We start from the raw sequence: 21,415 nt of genomic DNA, 5'->3' as shown, positions 1-21,415 counted from the left end.
CTGGATATCCAAAGCTAACTGGCCTTTTCTCATTCGATAAGTTAGGTATTACGGGTAGTGTTAGATTTCTAACTTCAAGATGGAATGACAGTGGCGTCGACTACTTTAGATTATGTGGTGACATAGATACGAAATAGATACTCTCACCATCATGGCCTGGCAAAACAAATCCCTGTTAATATGGTCTCTCTGCCGTATTATCTTAACAGAGAAAACACACGGGGAGTTTTCATTCAGAATAACCCCTACAACCACTCAATTTCTTTTTTACTCTCTTTCTGTCCTCGTACAAACAACATTCTCAATTCAACCAGCAATAACCATGGAATATTCTCATCATCATATTCAAAACTAGGACCAACGGTCTTCGAGTGAAGCGGTCACTATTCAATTAGATGCCTGCACATCCTTAACCTAACCTACTGAAAATATTCGCTTTGGACACTCAAAAATTGCCACATACCTATGTACTTGCAGAATGACATTGCTGACTCTTGAAGGTGCATTCCTAACTACCATCTATCCCCATATTTCGCAATTGAAACCAATAACAAATTTCCGTCGAAGCAAAACAAATAAACATTTCCCAACAAAAGACGTCACAGAATCAATTAAATGCACAGAGGCGACACTTTGCTCTGCAAATTATATATATTTTTGTTTGTTTGAAATAACTGTTATTACAACAGCTTAAATGATTTAAAATAGTAAATAAATATATTTAATTTTCTGGCTGGGCAGTTTTTAATAGAGTAGTAGAAGATTTTCATCAGAGTGGGAGGAATGGGAGCAAAAACATACTCTCGATGTTTTTGGTTAGAAAGGAAAGTGGGGGGCGTTATTATTAATAGACTACTAAAAACTAAAAAAACGTGTTGTTCCTTTTTTTGGGATAGTTGTTTGTTTTAACTGGCTTAAACCAAATGGTTAACAATGGTTTTTAGCATTTATTTATTTGTTGTTTTCTTTTCTTCTTGTTTTTTTTTTTTTTTGTTTTCTATATTAGAATGTTGTTTCAAAATGAACTGAAACTTTGTTCTCTCTCATCATGATGTTGTTGTTTAAATAATTTGTCGGCTTTTAATTTTTTAACATTATTATAATTTATAAGTGTAATTTGTTGCTCTTGTTTTTTGCTGAGATGATGTTGTTTTTTTACATACTTCGGTTGTTTTGTGAAAGTTTGTTGTTGTTGTTGTTATATTTATTTGGTAGTGTTAGTACAATTTAAAAAAAGATCTTATGGACAATTGGCGGCTTAGGCTTCCAATTCCAAAGCAACACCGATCTTGTGACCGCCAGCATTGAAGTTCTTGCCATCGATCAAAGTGGAGAGGGTGAGGGTGATACCGTCACGCAACTTTTGTTGGTAACCCAAACCAACTTGGCAGGCATTGTTGACCTTGGCGCGCAAAGCAGCATCCTTGTCCAATTGGTATTTGCCGCCCAAACCGAATTTGGTGTTGTTGCTGCCAGAGGTCCATGACAATTGTACACCAACATCCAATTTGTCGGAACACTTTTGGAAGATGGAACCACTGAATTCTTGGCCATCATTGCTGTAAAGAAGGGGAGGAAATAAAATTAATATCATGTTTATTTTGTTGTTGTTTATCTGTTTACTTACACAGCTGTATGCAAGACAAAGTCCTTTGTGGTGTAACCCAAAGCAAAGTTGTTGGTGGTCAATTTGGCGTGTTGGGTATCGAAGGCAGTCTGGTAACCAGCCAACCAACCTTCATAACCCAAAACAGCGGAGGCATTGATCAAGGGACCGCTCAAATCAACATTGACATCGGAATCGATTTTAACATTTTCATGGCCGTAGGCAACCTTGAATTTGCCAGTCTTGTTGCCAGTTTGTGGAGCGAAGGTACCTTCGAAGGCCAATTTCAAGCCCTCGAGCAATTTGTCTTGTACAGCAACCTCAGTGAAGAGGGTGTTGTCTGTGTTCCACTTTTCGGTCAAAGTCAAACCATAATCGTTAACTTTGTATTTGGTCTCCAATGAACCGAAAACCTTGCCAGATTCTTGGTTAGATTGACCGGCTGTGCTGAATTCAATGCCAGATGGAGTTTTGGTTTTGCAGTCCAATTTCCACAAACCGAAGTGATAACCTTTGCCGAAGATGTCACGGGCTTGTTTACCCAAATCGGAGAATGATGGAGGAGCCATCTAGAAACAAAAAGAAAATAGATAAAGTTCATTAGTTGGCTGAAAATATGGATATAGTGAAGATAAAAAGGTCCAACGCAAATAAACAATTTAAAAAGTTGTTAACATGATTTATGATAGTGGTGTTCAGACCTTTAAAAATCCAAGTTTTATTATGACCTAAAATATTTGTCCACCTAATGTGTGTAGTTTTTCCATATTAATCTAACTTCCTGTTATCTCTTTGATATCATAGTCCCTTTTCAAAAAAAGTTTTTACTTGTCAAACATCAAACATTTTTAAGGTAATTACTTCTTTCCGCATAATCTGATGCAACAACCATTTATATTATTTCAACATACATAATTCCCCATAGATTATATAAATTCCTCTTCCCCACCTGTATTAAATATGTTATGAAAAATCAGTTTTTACTTTTTAAATTTGATAAGATAATTTATTGTATGCTTTTGTTTTAATCTATTTTGGGGGTTCTGACAAATTAACTTTGACAATTACACGTAACTAAACTAATGACGCACATTTATACAATGTGCTCTACACACATAAATAGTGTACGTATTGAGATAAGAAAATATATGCGACACACTTTAAGAGCAGACCGACCGGCAAGACAGATACCAGACTCACGAGAATAGAAAGTAGGAAATTGTTGTTTTTCTTTTTTGGCCAATTACAGTGAAACACATTTCTGATATTTGTGTATTTTTGTTAGCCAAATATAGGAGAGAAAGAAAAAGCAACGCCGCTAAAAGTATAGGTCATTGATCGATCGGTTAGTCGGCCGTTTGGCCGTAGTGAAATGACCGGTTTTTAGAGATTTCACACACTCTCACAATAGAGAAATATATAAATAATGGTTTGGCAAAAAAACGCATTTCATTGACCACAAATTAACATTTAGTAATAAAATGAGTCATAGAAGAAGGAAAAAAAAGATGCCTTGAAGCCGTTGGAAGTCTTAAATCGGTCTTTGCTAAGCAGTAAAATGTCTCTTCAAAAGCAAAATATGCAAGAGGTTTTGCTAAATAATCATTTGCTTTTTTCGATAGAGATATACGCTCCGACCATAACTATATAAATAAGGAAACAAGTCTCGTTTATGGGCACCCCTCGGATCGGGCTGACATTTTTAACATAGGTAGTCCTAGGGACCCTGATCACAATCGATATATAGGTTAATTAGTAATGTGGTAAAAGCAAAAAAGTCAAGATCCATATATCCGGAGGTTTGGACTTCCTCCGGGAAAGCTTTATATAGTTGTGATTAGGGTCCCAAGAACTACCTATGGTAATCATTTTAGTCCGATGCTAGAGATGTGCCCATAAACAAAGTGCTGATGTTAAAGTAAGACATTTCAGAAATGCCAAGACTTATATGTCGGGAAGTATGGACATACCCCGGGAAAGCTATATATTGTTGTGATCAGGGTCCCAAGGACTACCTATGGTAAAAATGTTACCCCTATCAGAGAGGTGCCCCTAAACGAAACTTAAGCCGATTGAAGTTTTTCCAACAACAGCGCGGCTAAGATCTTTGTTCCTACTAGGAGTGACTAGACCAATGGAAGACTACTTCCTCAAAGCTTTGCAATTTATACAGATGAATCCAAAATTGAAGATGGCACTGAGGTAGAATTTTCTGCAAGAAACTCGATGTCTACTAGCGATCATAAAGGGTGTTTTTTAAGCTAGATAGAACTTTAAATTGTAAAAAGTAACACAAAAAATTAAATTTTGATGAAACTTTTTTTTTATTTGTTTCAGTATACTCTGACAAATCATCATGAATAGACTCACACTTGAACAACGCTACGAAATTATCCAAATTTACTTTGAAAATCAGTCGTCGATTCGCGCAACTTATAGACGACTTCGTCATTTGTATGGCGTACATAATCTGCCGCATATGGAGTGAGACCAATCCACAAGAGACCCTACAGACTCCATTACATCCAGAAAAATGCACCGTATGGTGCGGTTTTCACGCTAGTGGCATCATCGGACCTTATTTCTTCAAAAATGAGGCCGGAGCTCGCGTTACGGTCAATGGAGATCGTTACCGCACCATGATCAATGATTTTTTGTTTGAAAATATGGATGACATTGATCCGGAGGAGATGTGGTTTCAACAGGATGGCGCTACGTGCCATACGGCGAACGCAACCATCGACTTATTGAAATCAAAATTTGGCGATAAGTTGATTTCGAGAAGTGGACCTGTCAATTGGCCTCCAAGGTCGTGCGATTTGACACCTCTCGATTATTTCCTGTTGGGCTACGTGAAGTCACTGGTTTATGCTGATAAACCAGCAACAATTGATACCTTGGAGGCCAGCATTGTTCGTGTAATTCGTGACATACGGCCAGCAGTGCTCGAAAAAGTGGCCAAAAATTGGACGTCCAGAATGCACTTCGTCAAGAACAGCCGCGGTGCCCGAAATCATTTTCAAATGTTAATGTCACGTACTGATCTTTCGAATAAAAAAAAAATTTGATTACAATTTAATTTTTTGTGTTATTTTCAAGTTCTATCGGGCTTAAAAAAACACCCTATATAAGTTAGGACACCCATTTCTATTTTACCTGCTATTTCTAAGATTATGGAACATATCATTAACAAGTAAAAAAGTATCAGTCAGCTTTGCCGACAGAAATACACCATCAGCCTGTGTATTTTGAAACAATTTTTCCCAAAAAACCTATGTATTTAGGGGGTTTTAAAAATTGTATTTTTGGATGTATGAACCGATAAAAATGTTGATTAGGACTAAAGATCAAAAGTTTTGCGGATGAGATACTTAAAGGAATGGATCGACATTGACCATTATGGAAGTGGATCTCCAGCCACTATATATGATGCCATAGGAGGTTTTTACAACCTTCGGGCTGTTTGCTCAAGAAGTATGGACTTGCCCCTGAAAAAAATTTTACCATCGTAATTTAGGCAGCGAATGCAAGTTGCTTCAACAAAAATCAAAGTGATTCGATAGAAGGTCTTAAAGTGAACTTATCCGAAATTTTGTGTGGGAGGTACCGGATGGAGTTAACAAATATAGTCCATATTTGAACATGATCTATATCTGGTAGATATAATAGGATGTGTAAAGTATAGACCAATTCGGTCATTCCCTTCAAGAGTTACCGTACGAATAATTTTTCCGAACATTTTTGAATTTTTGTGGGGGAGGTAACTGAAGGAGTGGACCTATATGGCTTATCTTCGAACATAAATTAAGTTTGCACAACATATTACTAAGGCCAAATTTTGAACCGTATCGGCAGATCCGTTCGAGAGTTATATTGTGCTCCAACTACCTCAGACGGTGTCATAGGGGTTTTATGCAACTTTCAGGCTATTTTCTCAGGAAGTGTGGACTTGCCCCTGATGAAACTTGTACCGTCATATGGGAGGAAGTGAATACAAGTTGCTACAACAAAAATCAAAGCGATTCGAGAGCAGGTCCTAAACTGAACATTTCCGAAATTTTGTGGGGCAGGTACCCGAAAGAGTGGACCGATTGAGTCCATATTGGAACCTCATCTAAGTCTGGTAGAAATTTCACGACGTGCAAAGTATGGACCAAATCGGTTACTTCCATTAAGAGTTATCGTGCGCACAAATTTTCCGACCATTTCCGAAATGTTTTTGTGGGAGAGGTACCGGAAGGAGTGGACCGATATTACCCATCTTCGAACTTAAACTAAGTTTCACGAAATATTGCGAAAGCCAAATTTTGGACCAAATCGGTTGATTCGTTCGAGAATTATATTGGGCTTCAACAACTACACACGGGGTCACAGGGGTTTTTGTACCTTTTAGGCTATTTTCTCAGGAAGTATGGTCCTGCCCCTGATGAAACTTGTACCGTCGTATGGGGGGCAGTGAATACAAGTTGCTACAACAAAAATCAAAGTTTTGACAAAATATTACGAAAGCCTAATTTTGGGCCGAATCGGTTGATCCGTTCGAGAGTTATCGTGCGCTCCAGCCAGCCAGACAGACAGACAGACATTGCTCAATCGACTCCAAATTGTCTGAAACACATTTCGTCCAAACATACTTGGGGTCTAAAATCATTATTTCGATGAGGCACATTTTGCCCGTATGAAAGTGTATATACCCTCATTAGCATAAATGCTGAGGTTATAAAAATTGAAGACTTATGTGGGATATACCTGAAGGAGTGGACCCAATATGGCATTTCTTCGAACTTAAACTATATTTGGACAAAATGTTAAGAGTTCAAAAGTTTGGACTAAAACAGTTTATCCGTTCGAGATTTATCGTGCTCTTCAGACAGCCAGACTGACGCATGGACAGGGGTAAATTGACTCCAAATTGTCTGAACCGGTTTTGTCTAAACATACTTGGGGTCTAAATACCCACCAGAAAAAATATGTAGTTTTAATTAGCATCACAACCCAGCTGTAAAAGTTGTAGGAACATATTAAAGAAATGGCCCAAACTGGTTTTAACAAAATTTTGAACATTCCAATTATTTTCTAATATTTAGTGCATTTATAAATAGAACACTGAACCTATTTTTTTTTAATTACACTGTGAACACACATTTTGTTGAAGAGATAATTCCTATTGGGGATGGATGTCCTTGGTGAGTATATTAAGAACCCCGAAGGACAGATTCGCCGTGAGCCGAACTTCCGCGTTATGGCGTTATGAAGTTTTTGCTAGAGACCCTGTAAGGCATCAGGAATTAGCGTTATATCTTTGTTCACTGTTGTTTTAGATTTTTTTTGAGATGACATGTCTTCAGTCAAATCGAATGAGGATTATTTTCGTAGAGCACTTCGACCTTCCAACTCGCTTCCATCAATGTCCTTTTCGTCCTTTATTTTAAGAGCCGCTATAAAATTACCACAAGATGACGTTTTTATACCTAACACCACACAGTGGTAAGGGGTATTATGTCTTTGTGCATTTGTACGTAACATACAAAAGGAAACGAAATAGACCCATAGTTCCTTTTGGGGATATACATATAATCACTTTCTGAGTCGATTTATGCATGTCCGTCCGTCTGTCTGTCTGTCCGCCAGTCCATGTATTTTTGTTCGCAACGTACAGATCGCATTTTTTGTCCGATTCAGCTGAAAATTGGGGACTACAATTTTTTTTAGCCATAGGAAGAACGCTATTGCTTTTGGTGAAAATCGGTTCAGATTTGGATATAGCTCCCATATATATTTTCGCCCGATTTCACGTATTTGCTGCGCCAAACACGCTATATACGTCCAATTTTGATGAAATTTTGAATGTGTGACTGAATTCGGTCTACAAATAAGTGTGGTAAATTATATAGAAATCGGGTCAGATTTGGATATAGCTCCCATATATATTTTCGGCCGATTTCACGTATTTTCTGTACCACACACGCTATATATGTCCGATTTCGATGAAATTTGGAATGTGTGACTGAATTTGGTCTAAAAATAAATGTGCCAAGTTATATCGAAATCGGTTCAGATTTGGATATAGCTCCCATATATATTTTCGGCCGATTTCACGTATTTTCTGTACCAAACACGCTATATATTTCCGATTTCGATGAAATTTGGAATGTGTGACTGAATTCGGTCTGGAAATAAATGTGCCAAATTATATCAAAATCGGTTTAGATCTGGATATAGCTCCGATTTATATTTTACATATTCACAGTGGTGTAGGGTATCATATAGTCGGCCCCGCCCGACTTTGATCCTTTCCTTACTGGTTCAGCTTTGAAATGTTCTGCAAAAATGTCGCTCAGAAAATTTTATGTACTTCTCTCATTGACAACTAATCGATTTTGTCGCGTTTTCATAGACATTTTTGACATTTACCCCTGTTTGTTCAGAAAAAACTGTGTTTTTTGTTTTTGTATGTTCTGTAACGAAAATACAAAAAACATAATACAAAACAGGGTAAATGTCAAAAATTACCATGAAAACGCGACAAAATCGATTAGTTGTCAATGAGAGAAGTACATAAAATTTTCTGAGCGACATTTTTGCAGAACATTCCGAAGCTGAAAAATGTCATCCTGTGGAACTTTCAATGCGGTTCTTGAAATAAAGGACGAAAAGGACATTGAACTAACCAAGTTAGAAGATGGAAATGTTCTAAAAATTTGTCGAATTTCAGAAAATTTAGATCACCAAGATGATCAGGACAACAAAAGCTAATTCTGGTTATAATTTTCAAACAATACAAGTGGTGGACAAAACATAACGAATGTCAGCATATTCACTGTCGTATCGACTACATTTCGCCAACTTAAACGGCGTTTGCATTAGAGCTTTTTGCCGGGTTAACCTTCTTTAGAGGATTTATTTAACGTTTGCGCCATGGAATTGGCATTTGAAATCCAGTGGGTTTATTAAATCCGGTTAAATGCAAACGGGATATTGACCAGATTTGAATTGATCTTGTCTATAAACCTTTTTATTTTCCCCTTTTCCGTTGATTACATTAAAAGGCCTCCAATGCGAACAGTATATCACTGAATACAGGTAGACACGTGTTTTTAATTCCACTTCCACAAAACAACATAGACATTTTTAACATTCCAAACACACCACATGTTGGATATTTTTGACCGTTCTTTTTCGAACTCAAGTATTACATGAAGAACATTTGGCCTCTGAATAAAAAATACCACATAGGCATTTGTAAAAATACATACATATTTATGTATGAATGTGATTATATGCAAATAAATCAGCACTTGGAAATATTACATTGAATGTAAACCGTAAAATATAAAATTATAAATGACAACATAATGCCAGACATGGATGGACACAACAATAATAACAACAATACAAATTTTCAACTTTTAGCCATTAACAAAAGAAGAAGAAAAAATTGTAAGTATGACAAAAACAAACCCATTTGGTGGTGCAGTGTTGGCAACAAAATTAAATAGGTACATGAATGCATTGAAGATGATTTCAAGAGGAAATAATGTGCGCCACATAGATAAAGAAAAAAAAAGATATGCTACAATAACATCAACCTTTAATACGTCTTATTATTTTAAATTTGTTGTTATTGTTTTAAGTTATGTTCTACATGAGCAGAATAAAAAAACAACAACAACAGCGAGTAGAAAATCATATTCTTTCCTTCACTTCATACGCCAAGCAGCAGAATATAATAAAGACAAGAAAAAAAAAAATGAAAAACCAAAAAACACAGACAATAGCTAAGGAAAATATTTATAAAAACCTTCTTTAGCAGATGGTGATGTAATATAACAAAGAAACAAAGGAAATTTGTTTAAAAACAAGCTTTTTTGACCTAAGAAAACAAACTTTCACTTCCACATCATTTAAATAAAATCATATTTAATAGAAGTTTTTTTTTTAGTTTGATCAGGAGGAAAATCGGAAGAAACACTTGCCTCATCATCATTGTCGTGGCTATAAATCAATAAATCTTTTTTTAACTTTCTCGTTTTATTTCCATTTGTTGGAAATAGCCACGATGGTTGAAAATAAAATGTGGCCAAAACACGCAATGGTCCTGAAAGTTTTTCTTGTTTTTTAGAATTATCTTGATTGCTGGTCATAATTGTCTGTATTTTCTCTTTATGGAAATTCAATAAGTATTACACAACTTTGGACATGTCACATTTCAAGGATGAGCGAAGGAAAAACTTGTAAGGTCTACACACACAAGTAGTTATTGACATAAATACACCAAAATGCAATTGTTATAGTATAAAAATATAATTTAGCAACTGTTCAGTATGACGTACTTTTTAAAATACTTTCACTTTTCTTATAGTAGTATGTTGCAGGTTTTTTTTATTTTCTTCTTCCTTTTTTTGTTGGTGGTAGCACAGCACAGCCTTTCCTTTTCTAGTTTTTGGATGACACCCTCTCCCTAGCTCTTTTGCTTAACAACTGGGCTGCCACACCAGAAAAGTAAATTATATTTGAAAAGTTTTGTGTGTGTGGCTGCTTTCAATATTCACATTGGTTTTTCTTTAGTCACACTTTTCCGTTCGTTGTTATTGGCTTTTGTTGTTGTTTTCTTTTTCCTTTCTTTGGGGGGTTAGTAGTAGAAATTATCAAATTGTTTTCACCCCGTACAGAGCCAATGACAGACAACAGCTGTGCTGCATTGCAACAACAATACAAGTAGGAAACAGCAGTGAAACAAAAAAAAAAAAAAAAAAAAAAAAAAAAAAACAATACCCCCCGAATATTTTTGGCGTTGAAAATAGAATGTCAGTTGTTTGCTGGATATTGATTTTACCCCATAATGACGTCACATGGCAAGTTATTACTAGGGCAGTTTGTCAGAATAGGATAATGAACAATGATTACAACATCGGCGAGGAATTCCCTTATTATTAAAAAATTTCACTATTTAGACAAATGCCTGTGGAATGAAGTTACATATATACATATATACAAATAGAATTATTTATTTACTGATATACATAATTGCTAAAAAAAAATGACCTTAAATTGGAGGAGTATTTTAGAACGGTTTAAACTTTTGCCTTGCATTACCGAAAAAGTATTTTTAATATTGTGCCAATCAGGAACGTAGCCCGAAAAGCCTCTCGACACCACATCAGCAGAGGGAGCCAATGGATAAAAACTTTTGCAAGTAAAATATACAAAAAAATACTATTTCGGGACCCCTCCTACGATGACGATTGGGGTATATCGGTGTCTAATTTTTTTCCAATTATCGTAATTACAATATTATCCTATTATGCTTATTATCCTAATTACAATAACACACCTCTTGAGGGGAGATGTCCATACTTTCCGAAAAATGGACGACTTAAATTATGTTTAGTATCAGAGGTATACAGATCTCTGCTATTACGACTGAGTTTCCCTTCCTAGTGGCGTAGGTAAAATTGTTCAACATTTTTACACCTGAAATAAATGAGAAGGAAGTAAATAATTCATCCCAGATTCGAAATCCCACATAATAATTGTTCCACAAACATCCCATACGGGACAAGGGAGACTTCTCTCATACCAATGAGTGCACCCCGATTCATATTAGCTCAATGATAAGCAACCTACTGTTTATTGCCGAGTCCGAACGGCGTGACCTAAGACACTACTTGTAGAGAAGTTTCACATTACTGAAATACTCAAGAAATGTCGCCAACATTACTGAGGGGTATTTTGCCACCGTTGAAATTTTTGATGTTGCCTGGCCGGGAATCGATCCCACGACCTTTAGTGTGCAAGGCGGTGTGCATACCATTGCACCAAGGTGGCACCCTGGTGTTCAAAATATCTTAAATTGGTCAGTACCTTTATGGGAAGGATATCCTAATATGTGGAGACAAACACCGCGGATGTATAGTTTGATTGAAAATCATTTTTTGGAATTTCAAAAGTAAAATTGCAGCCTCTTGGGGAAAATATGGACCACATATGGAACGGAAGTAATTTCCTTCAGTGGCATCTGGAGGAAGAATAACCATTAATCCCATCGTGGGTTTTTAAAGTTCATAGCACTGTCCTCAAATAGGGCCAATAGGCGTGGCTTTTTTAAGATCATAGCAGTGTCCTTAAAGAGGCCAATATGCGTGTGTTTTTCTAGATCTTAGAAGTGTCCTTAAAGAGACTAATTGGAGTGGGTTTTTAAAGATCTTAGCAGTGTCCTCAAAGAGGCCAATAGGCGTGGGGTTTTAAGATCATAGCAGTGTCCTCAAAGAGGCCAATAGGCGTGGGTTTTTAAAAATCCAATAGGCGTGGGTTTTAAAGGTCTTAGCAGTGTCCTCAAAGAAGCCAATAGGCGTGGGTTTTTCAAGGACTTAGCAGTGTCCTCAAAGAAGCCAATAGGCGTGGTTTTTTCAAGGACTTAACAGTGTCCTCAAAGAAGCCAATAGGCGTGGTTTTTTCAAGGACTTAACAGTGTCCTCAAAGGAGCCAATAGGCGTGGTTTTTTCAAGGACATAGCAGTGTCCTCAAAGAAGCCAATAGGCGTGGTTTTTTCAAGGACTTAGCAGTGTCCTCAAAGAAGCCAAAAGGCGTGGTTTTTTCAAGGACTTAGCAGTGTCCTCAAAGAAGCCAATAGGCGTGGTTTTTTCAAGGACTTAGCAGTGTCCTCAAAGAAGCCAAAAGGCGTGGTTTTTTCAAGGACTTAGCAGTGTCCTCAAAGAAGCCAAAAGGCGTGGTTTTTTCAAGGACTTAGCAGTGTCCTCAAAGAAACCAATAGGCGTGATTTTTTCAAGGACTTAGCAGTGTCCTCAAAGAAGCCAATAGGCGTGGTTTTTTCAAGGACATAGCAGTGTCCTCAAAGAAGCCCATAGGCGTGGTTTTTTCAAGGACTTAGCAGTGTCCTCAAAGAAGCCAAAAGGCGTGGTTTTTAAAGATATGTAGCAGGTTGAATGTTTGGACTGGATTGGACACAGGTAGGGCTTGCAGTGCTGATCACGCCAATAAATGTATCATGGGCAGGAAGTCCATACTTCCCGATATATAGGCTCCGAAATTTCAAAAAATCCCTTGGATAAGTTTAATTCAAATCGAAATTGTTTCATATATAGACGGCCTTCGGCCAAGGCTTTAAAACTTTCTCCTATAGACAGGAACAAATCTTGGCTAACGCGAACAAAATTTTCGTTTAAATCGAAATTTTTTTATGATCGATCCGAATCCAGTCCATACATTCGAATTATGCCAAAGATATTTGCTGTGTCCTCAAAGAGGCCAATAGGGGTGGGGTTTTTAAGATCTTAGCAGTGTCCTCAAAGAGGCCAATAGGGACTTAGATTTGTCCTTGACCGGGTCCAAAACAACCTTAAGCTCAAATGTAACCATGGGAGCAAGTTTAGTTAAGGGGCAACACACGTTCTACCAAGCGTGGGTCGTCACTATCATTGGTCTAACTACAGCATTTTGTAGTTCTTTTTGGACGCATGAACTTGCCTACAAAAATGTGGATTTAGATTAAAGCTCAAAATATTGCGGAGGTGGTACCCTAAGGATTGGAATGATATAGTTAATTTTTGGAAGGACCCCAAACCGACCTTAAACTGAACATAAACAAAAAAGTTGAACTTTTGTGAGGGCGCTACTCTAATGTGTGGACCGATATGACACATTTTCGACAATCCCTCGACATCGGGTTCTTACGTACCGGATTGACCCTAAACTAAAGTGTTTCGATCAGCGGCTGCCAACCCAGCATCAAACCTATGCTTCTTCGTAGGTTTCATGCTGCTACAACAACAAGCCGTTTTCGAACTTAAACCAAATTTGGACATAATTTTACGAAATCTAAAGATTGGATCAAATCGGTTGCTCGGTTAGAAATTTTTTAGTTTTTGTGGAGGTACCGGAAGGAATTGACCGATAAGCACCATATTCGAACATTATCTAAGATTCGTAGAAATATTACGATGCAAAATCTGGAACAACACTGCACTAAACTGCACTTTTCCGAAATTTTGTGTGGAAGGAACCCAAAGGGGTGAACCGATATTGTCCATATTTGAATCTGGTAGAAATATTATATAATATAATAATAATTGTTCCACAAACATCCCTGATGGGACAAGGGAGACTTCTCTCATATCAATGAGTGCACGCCGATTCATATTGGCTCAATGATATGGGACCTACTTTTTATTGCCGAGTCCGAACGGCGTATCTTACGACACCACTTGTAGAGAAGTTTTTCATGGCTTAAATACTCAGGAAATGTCGCCAGCATTACTGAGGGGGAATTTTGCCACCGTTGAAAATTTGATGTTGCTTGGCCTGGGATTCGAACCGCAGACCTTCTGAGTGCAAGGCGGACGTGCTAACCATTGCACCACGGTGGCCCCCCAAGGTAGAAATATTACGATGTACAAAATATGGAACAATTCGATTTTAACGAAAATTTGTGAACTTTTATTGGGGAGGTACACGAGGGTTTGGACCGATATTGCCATCTTCGAGCTTGATCTAAGTTTGTACAAAATAATACGAGAACAAAATTTTGAGACAAATCGGTTGAACCGTTCGATAGTCATCGTGCGCTCCAGACAAACGGACATTGCTAAATTGACTCTAAATTGTCTGAAACGCATTCCAAACATACATGCAGTCTAAAACCATTATTTCGATAACGGACATTTTAGTCGTATGGAAGTGTATATACTCTATTTAGCCTAAGGGCTGAGGATATAAAAAGGCCTTAAGATAGTTTCAGATGCAACCAAGGGGGGCAAGTTCAGTTCAGGTACCCCACATGGATTTGATATTTAAATATTTAGAAAAATGTTTTCGTTTTAAAAAAATAGTTTATAGGAACTTCTTGAAAAGGAACAAATTTCCTATACCGACCCATCGCAGGAAAAAATACAAAAAAATCCTTTAAATCTAAGTTTTCTTAAGTAGCAGGCCTTCGGCCAGGGATTTAAGACTTTTTCCTATGGACAGGAACGCGAACAAAATTTTCTTTTAAATCATAAATTTTTTCCAAGTAAACAATGAAATTTTCGGAAATTTGGAGGCCTATATCTCGAGAAGTATACATTTCCGCAACAAATGTAATGCATTGTTGGAATCGGTATGAAAAGCACTACCTGTAGTAAAATTTTAGTAATTTTCTGCGGTGGGTCGGTAAAGGAAATATAAGCCTTTGGAAAAATTCTTTGAAACAGAGCAATGACGATGAAACAACACACTGCTACAACAGCAAGGCTCAAAAAATCCATAGCAATACAGTTGGTGGTAAACTTATGAAGGTTTTTGGCAAGAAAATAAACATGAGGATATTATTAGATTGAAAGAGGATAATCAATTTTGAATCAAAAATAAATTCCATGAAAAACATGTAATATTCCTATCCATTGGTCTGTTCCAGAACTGCAAGAATCTACTAATTTTTAATATTTGTCGAGATAACATAAAGGAAAAAATGTTATCGTAGTAAAAAATAGTAGACTCTTGCAGGTTCTGGAACAGAGCATATGTTTTGCTCTTGTCTGGCCTAAACTGGTCAGTTGAGGACCTGGATTTTGCCACCGAAAAAAATTTTGTGAGCAGCACATCAAGTAATAACTAGGGTAACTATATACAACACTACGAGTGGAGTCACTAAAGTAAATGTAAGTTCCATGCCGTCTTTCAGCAACACAAAATCTATCAAAAATCAAACAAAAACAATTAATTACCTCAAATAAAGGGAGACTACTAATTAGGTAAAATATAAACAATTTCATTATTATGTAACAATATTTGTCATAAACAAATATGCATTTATGAAGCAAAAGAACATTCTCCATTTCGCATATTAGTCATGGTTAGTGAAGAAGGTATCTCAAAGATAAAATTGAAATTACATAATGCAAAGTGTCATATATGTGTACGCACGCTAGATGGGTATCTGTGGTGTCTGAAAGCACCGAAAAATATTTCACACACATCTGGAAATAAATTGCAATTAATAGACCCAAATGTTTTAAATTGAACGCTAGCCTATTATCCACCATTACATGGCAGTGAACAATGTTCTTCTAGGGCAAACTAGATATATGACTGACACAAATTTCCAGCTATGCCACACAATAATAACACTTTGAAGTGTATGTTAATATTAATAATGGGCCTGATAAAAGAGTGATAAAAAGGAAAACAAACAAATTTAAATCTATTATTTATACAACACTAAAGATAGGTAGGTAACAATAAGAGAGGGAAACGGCAAAAAAACAATTTAAATGCTGTACAAGGTGTGATATTCTACCAAATTCACATGATTTTGCTGCAGACTCTGGAAAATGGGGTGGTAAGAAAGGAACGTTCTGGAAGTTGTTTGCCTTAATGTCATAACTTCTAATACCAACATCTTAACAATTGCTCTAATTTACAGCTAAACAAATTCTTTGGTAATTAATCAGAAAGATATTGCAATTTTCCTTTTTTTGTAATTTTCTGATGAAAAGTGAAAAAGGTATGTTACGTAATTGGCGCAAACACCATACACAGACGATACATTTTCAATTGCTATGGCAGCGCAGCACCGGTTAAATACTCTGCCTGCTGTTACTGCAAAAAAGCAAGCAAACGAGCTAGTTGAACAATGTGATTGACCGGCAAACGCATGTTTAACAGTGTTCCGTCAACTCACTCACTAGATAAAGATATTGGTGGGGGGCTGACTGGCTGACTGTTGGTTATCTGCTATGTTTCCATTAAAAGATAAAACCTAAATTCGTATGGCTTAGACAAATAGACCGGTCTACAATAAACACCAGATACTCTAATAACACACACCACCAATATTTCCCCATTCAAGATGACTGTGCAGACAGACTCTATCCTATATTAAAGAAAAAGAAAATTTTATTTTTGCCACTAACAAATACATGAAGAAATACCTCTCCCCAACAACATCATCATCATCATCATTATTATTGCCCAGTTTTCCTCCATTTACCAATTTTCTTCTCCCATATACACACTCGGCTGGCTTATATACATATTTGTCACCACCACTACCATGTTATATACATCACCGTCGTCACATTTTTCTCTTCTTTTTCTTGTCAATTGAAATAATTTTAGGTTATGAAATCACTTCTTTTATAATTTTCTTTTCTTGTTTAATTTTTCATTTAAGTAATGTTTTTTTCATATCAATTGTTGACACTTTTCATTTATTGTTTTATTGAAAGCAGTTTATATTTGTTGGTGTGGTTTATTAACAATTTATCTCAACTTTCTTTTTTACTTACTTTTGATTAAAATTTGATTTGCGAGCGAGGAACAAGTACGACCACGAAACACCACAAAATAAGTAACTTAGCAAAAAAATTCTATGTCAAAGCAAAGTCAGGGATCTAAAATCGATTTTTTACTTATCGTTAGAAATATCGATAGTTATACGATGTATGGTGGACTAAATGCAGCGTTTGACTTTTTTACGCCGAAGTAAACTCAAACGTCTCACATATGGCCTGTTCCCGTACTTTATAAAGTGGTAAAAGTCGTAAAAGTTGTAAAAGTCGTAAACGATTTTCATATAAATTTTTGGTCTGTTCCAGAACTGCAAGAATCTACTAATTTTTACTATTTTTTCCGATAACATAAAGGAAAAAATGTTATCGTAGTAAAAAGTAGTAGCTTCTTGCAGGTTCTGGAACAGGCCATTTGTGTACGGGAACGCAAAATGTGTAAAAGTGGTAAAAATTGTAAAAACTTTTTAGTTCTGGAACAGAGCTATGAATTGAACGTCTCAAATAATTTGTACTTGTGATATTAAACGGTGTTTGCATTAGAGCTTTTTGCGGGTTAACCTTCTCTAAGAGAAATTTTTTGACGTTTTCGCTATTAAATTGACATTTGAAACCCCGGTAAGTTTATTAAATCCGGTTAAGTGCAAACGGGGTAAGGAATCCACAAATTGTTATACCTACTATTTGCTGTTCTCTTTTTGAAAGATCGTATGTTGTTACCGTTGCGAGATTATGGAATCGACTACCAATATCAGTAAGAAATTTCAGCTACTCTGATAATAGGTTCCAAAGCCTAGTAGGTACGGTGTTTACATGATTGTATATTTTTTGTTGTAAATACATTGCCAGTAAGTTATGGTCATAATATTTCCCAGCAAAATAAATTGCAAGTAGTCCAATGTAGACTAGTTCTTTCACGGCATGTTTTGATGCAGTTCAAACGGAGTCGTGACATACTTTCCTAACATTTTAACAGCATCTGGATGCAGTTCAATCGGCGTCGTGAAAAAGGCACTCCAATTCCTTACATTTTAACAGCATTTGGATGCGATCCAACGATTGACATCCATTTCTCACATTTAAATTGCATCCGGATGCAGTTCAAGGGAGTCGTAAAAAAGGCATTTCGTTCGATACATTTTTCAAGCACTTGCTTAGTGATCCCTAGCAAGTAAGCCAATTTGTAGTTACCTAGAATTACAGAATTTTTTCAAAGATACCCAGCAAAAAAAATGGAAGTGGTGCAAGTTGGAGTGAGGATTTCATTACATGCATGGATGCGCTTCCAGTGGACTAATGAAAAAGGCAATCCTTTTCCTCACATTTGGATTACATCCAACAAGCACTTTTATGTATAAACGATAAAAAATTCAATTTTCATTCAACAAATGAAATTAAAGTAATACGGCGTTTATATTATAGTTTTTTGCAGGGTTAACCTTCTTTATGAGGATTTGTTTGAAGTATATGCAATGGAAATGACATTTGAAACCCAGACCCACTGGGTTAACCTTGTTATATATAAACGGCCTATAAGAATAAAATTAAAATGTCTTATTAATGGCCTGTTCCCGTACTTTACAAAGTGGTAAAAGTCGTAAACAATTTTCATACAAATTTTGTGTACGGGAACGCAAAACTTGTAAAAGTGGTAAAAATTGTAAAAATGGAGTGCTTCCTAGCTGCGTGCTGCGGAAGCAAAATGGAGTGCTTCCTAACTGCGTGCTGCGGAAGCAAAATGGAGTGCTTCCTTTCTGCGCGCTCCCTTGTAAAATTCACTGAGGAATTCATAGAAAAAGAAGCACTTCGTGACACTTGCACCAGTGATTTAACTGCTTCCGTGGATGCAAACTTTTTGCTGGGTAGAAAAAGTGTACATCAATTTTTAAAATTTGTATATAAAATAAAAAAATACAACAAATGTTGGGAACATTTTTACGGTAACTCACGAAAAGAAAATTTCCTAATGAAGTGCTGTTGGAGTACTTGTCGAAATCTCAACTGGTGATGGAAAGACAATATAAGAACCCCTTTAGCAGATGAAGCAATAACATTTCAGCTTGGATTAAATGAAGAGCGGACGAAACAAACTAATTTAAAGAACAAATTTCATAATCTATGTTCTTATTACATATTATTGTTTTACACAAACAATAAATTCTTTTTATTATGTAATGGCTTGCATTTTTATTGCATCTTTGAACTGCATAAAAACACTTTGCGAAGAGTGCCTTTAAATTCGATCCAAAGCACTGCATCAAAACACGTAGTTAAAATGCAATTCCAAAGGGATAGTTAAAATGCAGTGCCGAAGGGTTAGTCAAAAATGCAGTGCATCTTTCAGTAGTCACACTCTTGTAAAAATCATGAGTGAAAATGCATAATTTGATGCACTTCCAGATCACTTGTACATATGATTTAACTGCATCTTTGGAGGCAAACATTTTGCTGGGTTCTTATTATTTCCCACCCCGAACATTAAGCCATATTTCACTAATTATTTCTTTAATTATTCTTTAATTTGTAATAGTAGTGTGTAAGTATGAATATGAAGTGTACTTACTAATTGAATTGATAATTGAAAAACAACAACAACAGTTCAACGCCGATACCAAAGTTCAGTGTTGATCGGTTTGCCGGCATATATTTCAAACGACATTGAATTTTCGCGGTCGAGGTCAAGGCTTTTCGAAAATATAATTAAGTTATTTTTGTTGTAATTTCCCCAATAATATAAAGAAAATGTTGACACAACATAGCGAGGTGGAATAAAAAGGTGTAACGCCAAAAACAGCTGATCTTCATACCAGTTGTCCATGGTACAATAAGAAAGGTAGATGCATCGGCGAATTGCTACAACAAAGCAACTTTTTTTGTAATGTAAACTGTCAACATTTTCGCCAAATGGTCTCTTGTTGTCTCTTTTTATCGCATGTGTTTGCCTATAAAGTGTAGACATGCTATCACTTACCGAATCATATGGTTTTGTGTTTTGATTTTTCACGGCGAATTCCTAGTTTTTTGACGTTTTAGATTCGATCAGCTGGGCTGAGGCATCTACCTTTCTAATTGTACCATGCAGTTGTCAAAATGCGTTATTGTGAATAAAATCCCATACAAAATGTAAACAAGCAATTCACAGTAATGGATTATTGTGAGCAAATTTGACGTTTGACATGATTTGATGTAACACCTTCTTATTCCACCATGGCCGAGCGCTTAAATAATTGAACTTTTCGGCACGAACGCCCAACAGTTGAACTTTAAGGCAAATTTTTATTGGTCGCTAACATACCGAATAATATCGTTAATAACCGATATTATAAAGATTTTAATTTTACCTATTTTTGTCGGTAACGCAGAAAATGAATTAGAGAATCGCACTGCTGGTCTTCTATAGACAACAAAAGACCATGTGGCGTCATCTATACATCTTAGGGTTTTCCATAGATCAAGAAGACCTATTGAGGTGTTCTATAGACAACATCTGGACATCTTGAAGCCTTCTATGGACAATGGAAGACCCGTTAAGGGTTCTATGGGCAACAGAAAACATCTGCATGCCTTGTTTGGACAGCAAAATACACTTAAGTTGTCTGTTCCAGAACTGCAAGAATCTACTAATTTTTACTATTTTTTCCGATAACATAAAGGAAAAAATGCTATCGTAGTAAAAAATAGTAGCTTGTTGCAGGTTCTGGAACAGAGCAAAGGTGTTCTCCATGGTACAATCATTACAAGGTAGGACACAGCAAACATATGATTACAATTTTTGCCTGAGGTCCTCCTATTGTGTCAAAACAGTTTTGACAAAGTTGACAAAATAAATTAATTGAAAATCAAATGCTCTGTTCCAGAACCTGCAAGAATCTACTAATTTTTACTACGATAACAATTTTCCCTTTATGTTATCGAAGAAAATAGTAAAAATTAGTAGATTCTTGTAGTTCTGGAACACATGGTACAATCAATAATTGAACCATGGGCCTTCTGTTAATAATAAGTGGTCTTCTGTTCTCTATAGAAGACCTCAAGAGGTCCTTTGTTGTCTAGAGAACACCCATTGTTCAATTATTAGAAGGTTGGGCAGGTGACTTTTATAAGGGCACCTGGCATTCATCTAGCGTCGATGTACGGTTATCGCCTAGTTACAGCAAAGGTACGGAAGTTGGACATCGGTAAGCTGCGATTACAATACACACGGCATAGTCCACTCATCTGGTCCTATTGCTTAGTGGCAGACAGCACCCATCCATAACAATAATCCATAATTCTTGCGGTTTTTAAATGGTTTTATTTAGCTCACCCTGTTTGTTTTATTTATTATTCTTGGGTCAAATTTAGTAATTCAAATTTCACCCTCTTCCTGTCAACCGATTAATCTGAAATTTTGTATACACTTTGGATTTTGGTGACAATACAATTATGTTTATTCATTATCATTATAAATTCAAGATGGCCGCCGCTACAAAATGGCGGACAACGTAGGTTTTATCAATCCCATCAATATGTGTATCAAATG

General features: G+C 36.3%; 1 protein-coding gene across 1 annotated transcript; it reads right to left on the bottom strand.

Annotated features, from left to right (window-relative positions):
- Positions 1–611: 611 nt before the first annotated feature.
- LOC141395130 (voltage-dependent anion-selective channel) lies at positions 612–17,032 on the bottom strand. The gene is made up of 3 exons (XM_073970596.1): positions 16,894–17,032; positions 1,628–2,175; positions 612–1,559 (listed from the first exon to the last, which is right to left on the bottom strand). The coding sequence occupies exons 2-3, from the start codon at positions 2,173–2,175 to the stop codon at positions 1,259–1,261; spliced, it is 849 nt and encodes a 282-aa protein (XP_073826697.1). The 5' UTR covers positions 16,894–17,032; the 3' UTR covers positions 612–1,258.
- Between the last annotated feature and the right edge of the window lie 4,383 nt (positions 17,033–21,415).

This window comes from Musca autumnalis, unplaced genomic scaffold (genome assembly GCF_047663935.1).
Source record: "Musca autumnalis isolate F117 unplaced genomic scaffold, ASM4766393v1 scaffold_2, whole genome shotgun sequence".
Classification (NCBI taxonomy): Eukaryota; Metazoa; Arthropoda; class Insecta; order Diptera; family Muscidae; genus Musca; species Musca autumnalis.
Note: the sequence above shows the minus strand (reverse complement) of the source record. Positions and strands in the feature narration are given on the sequence as shown.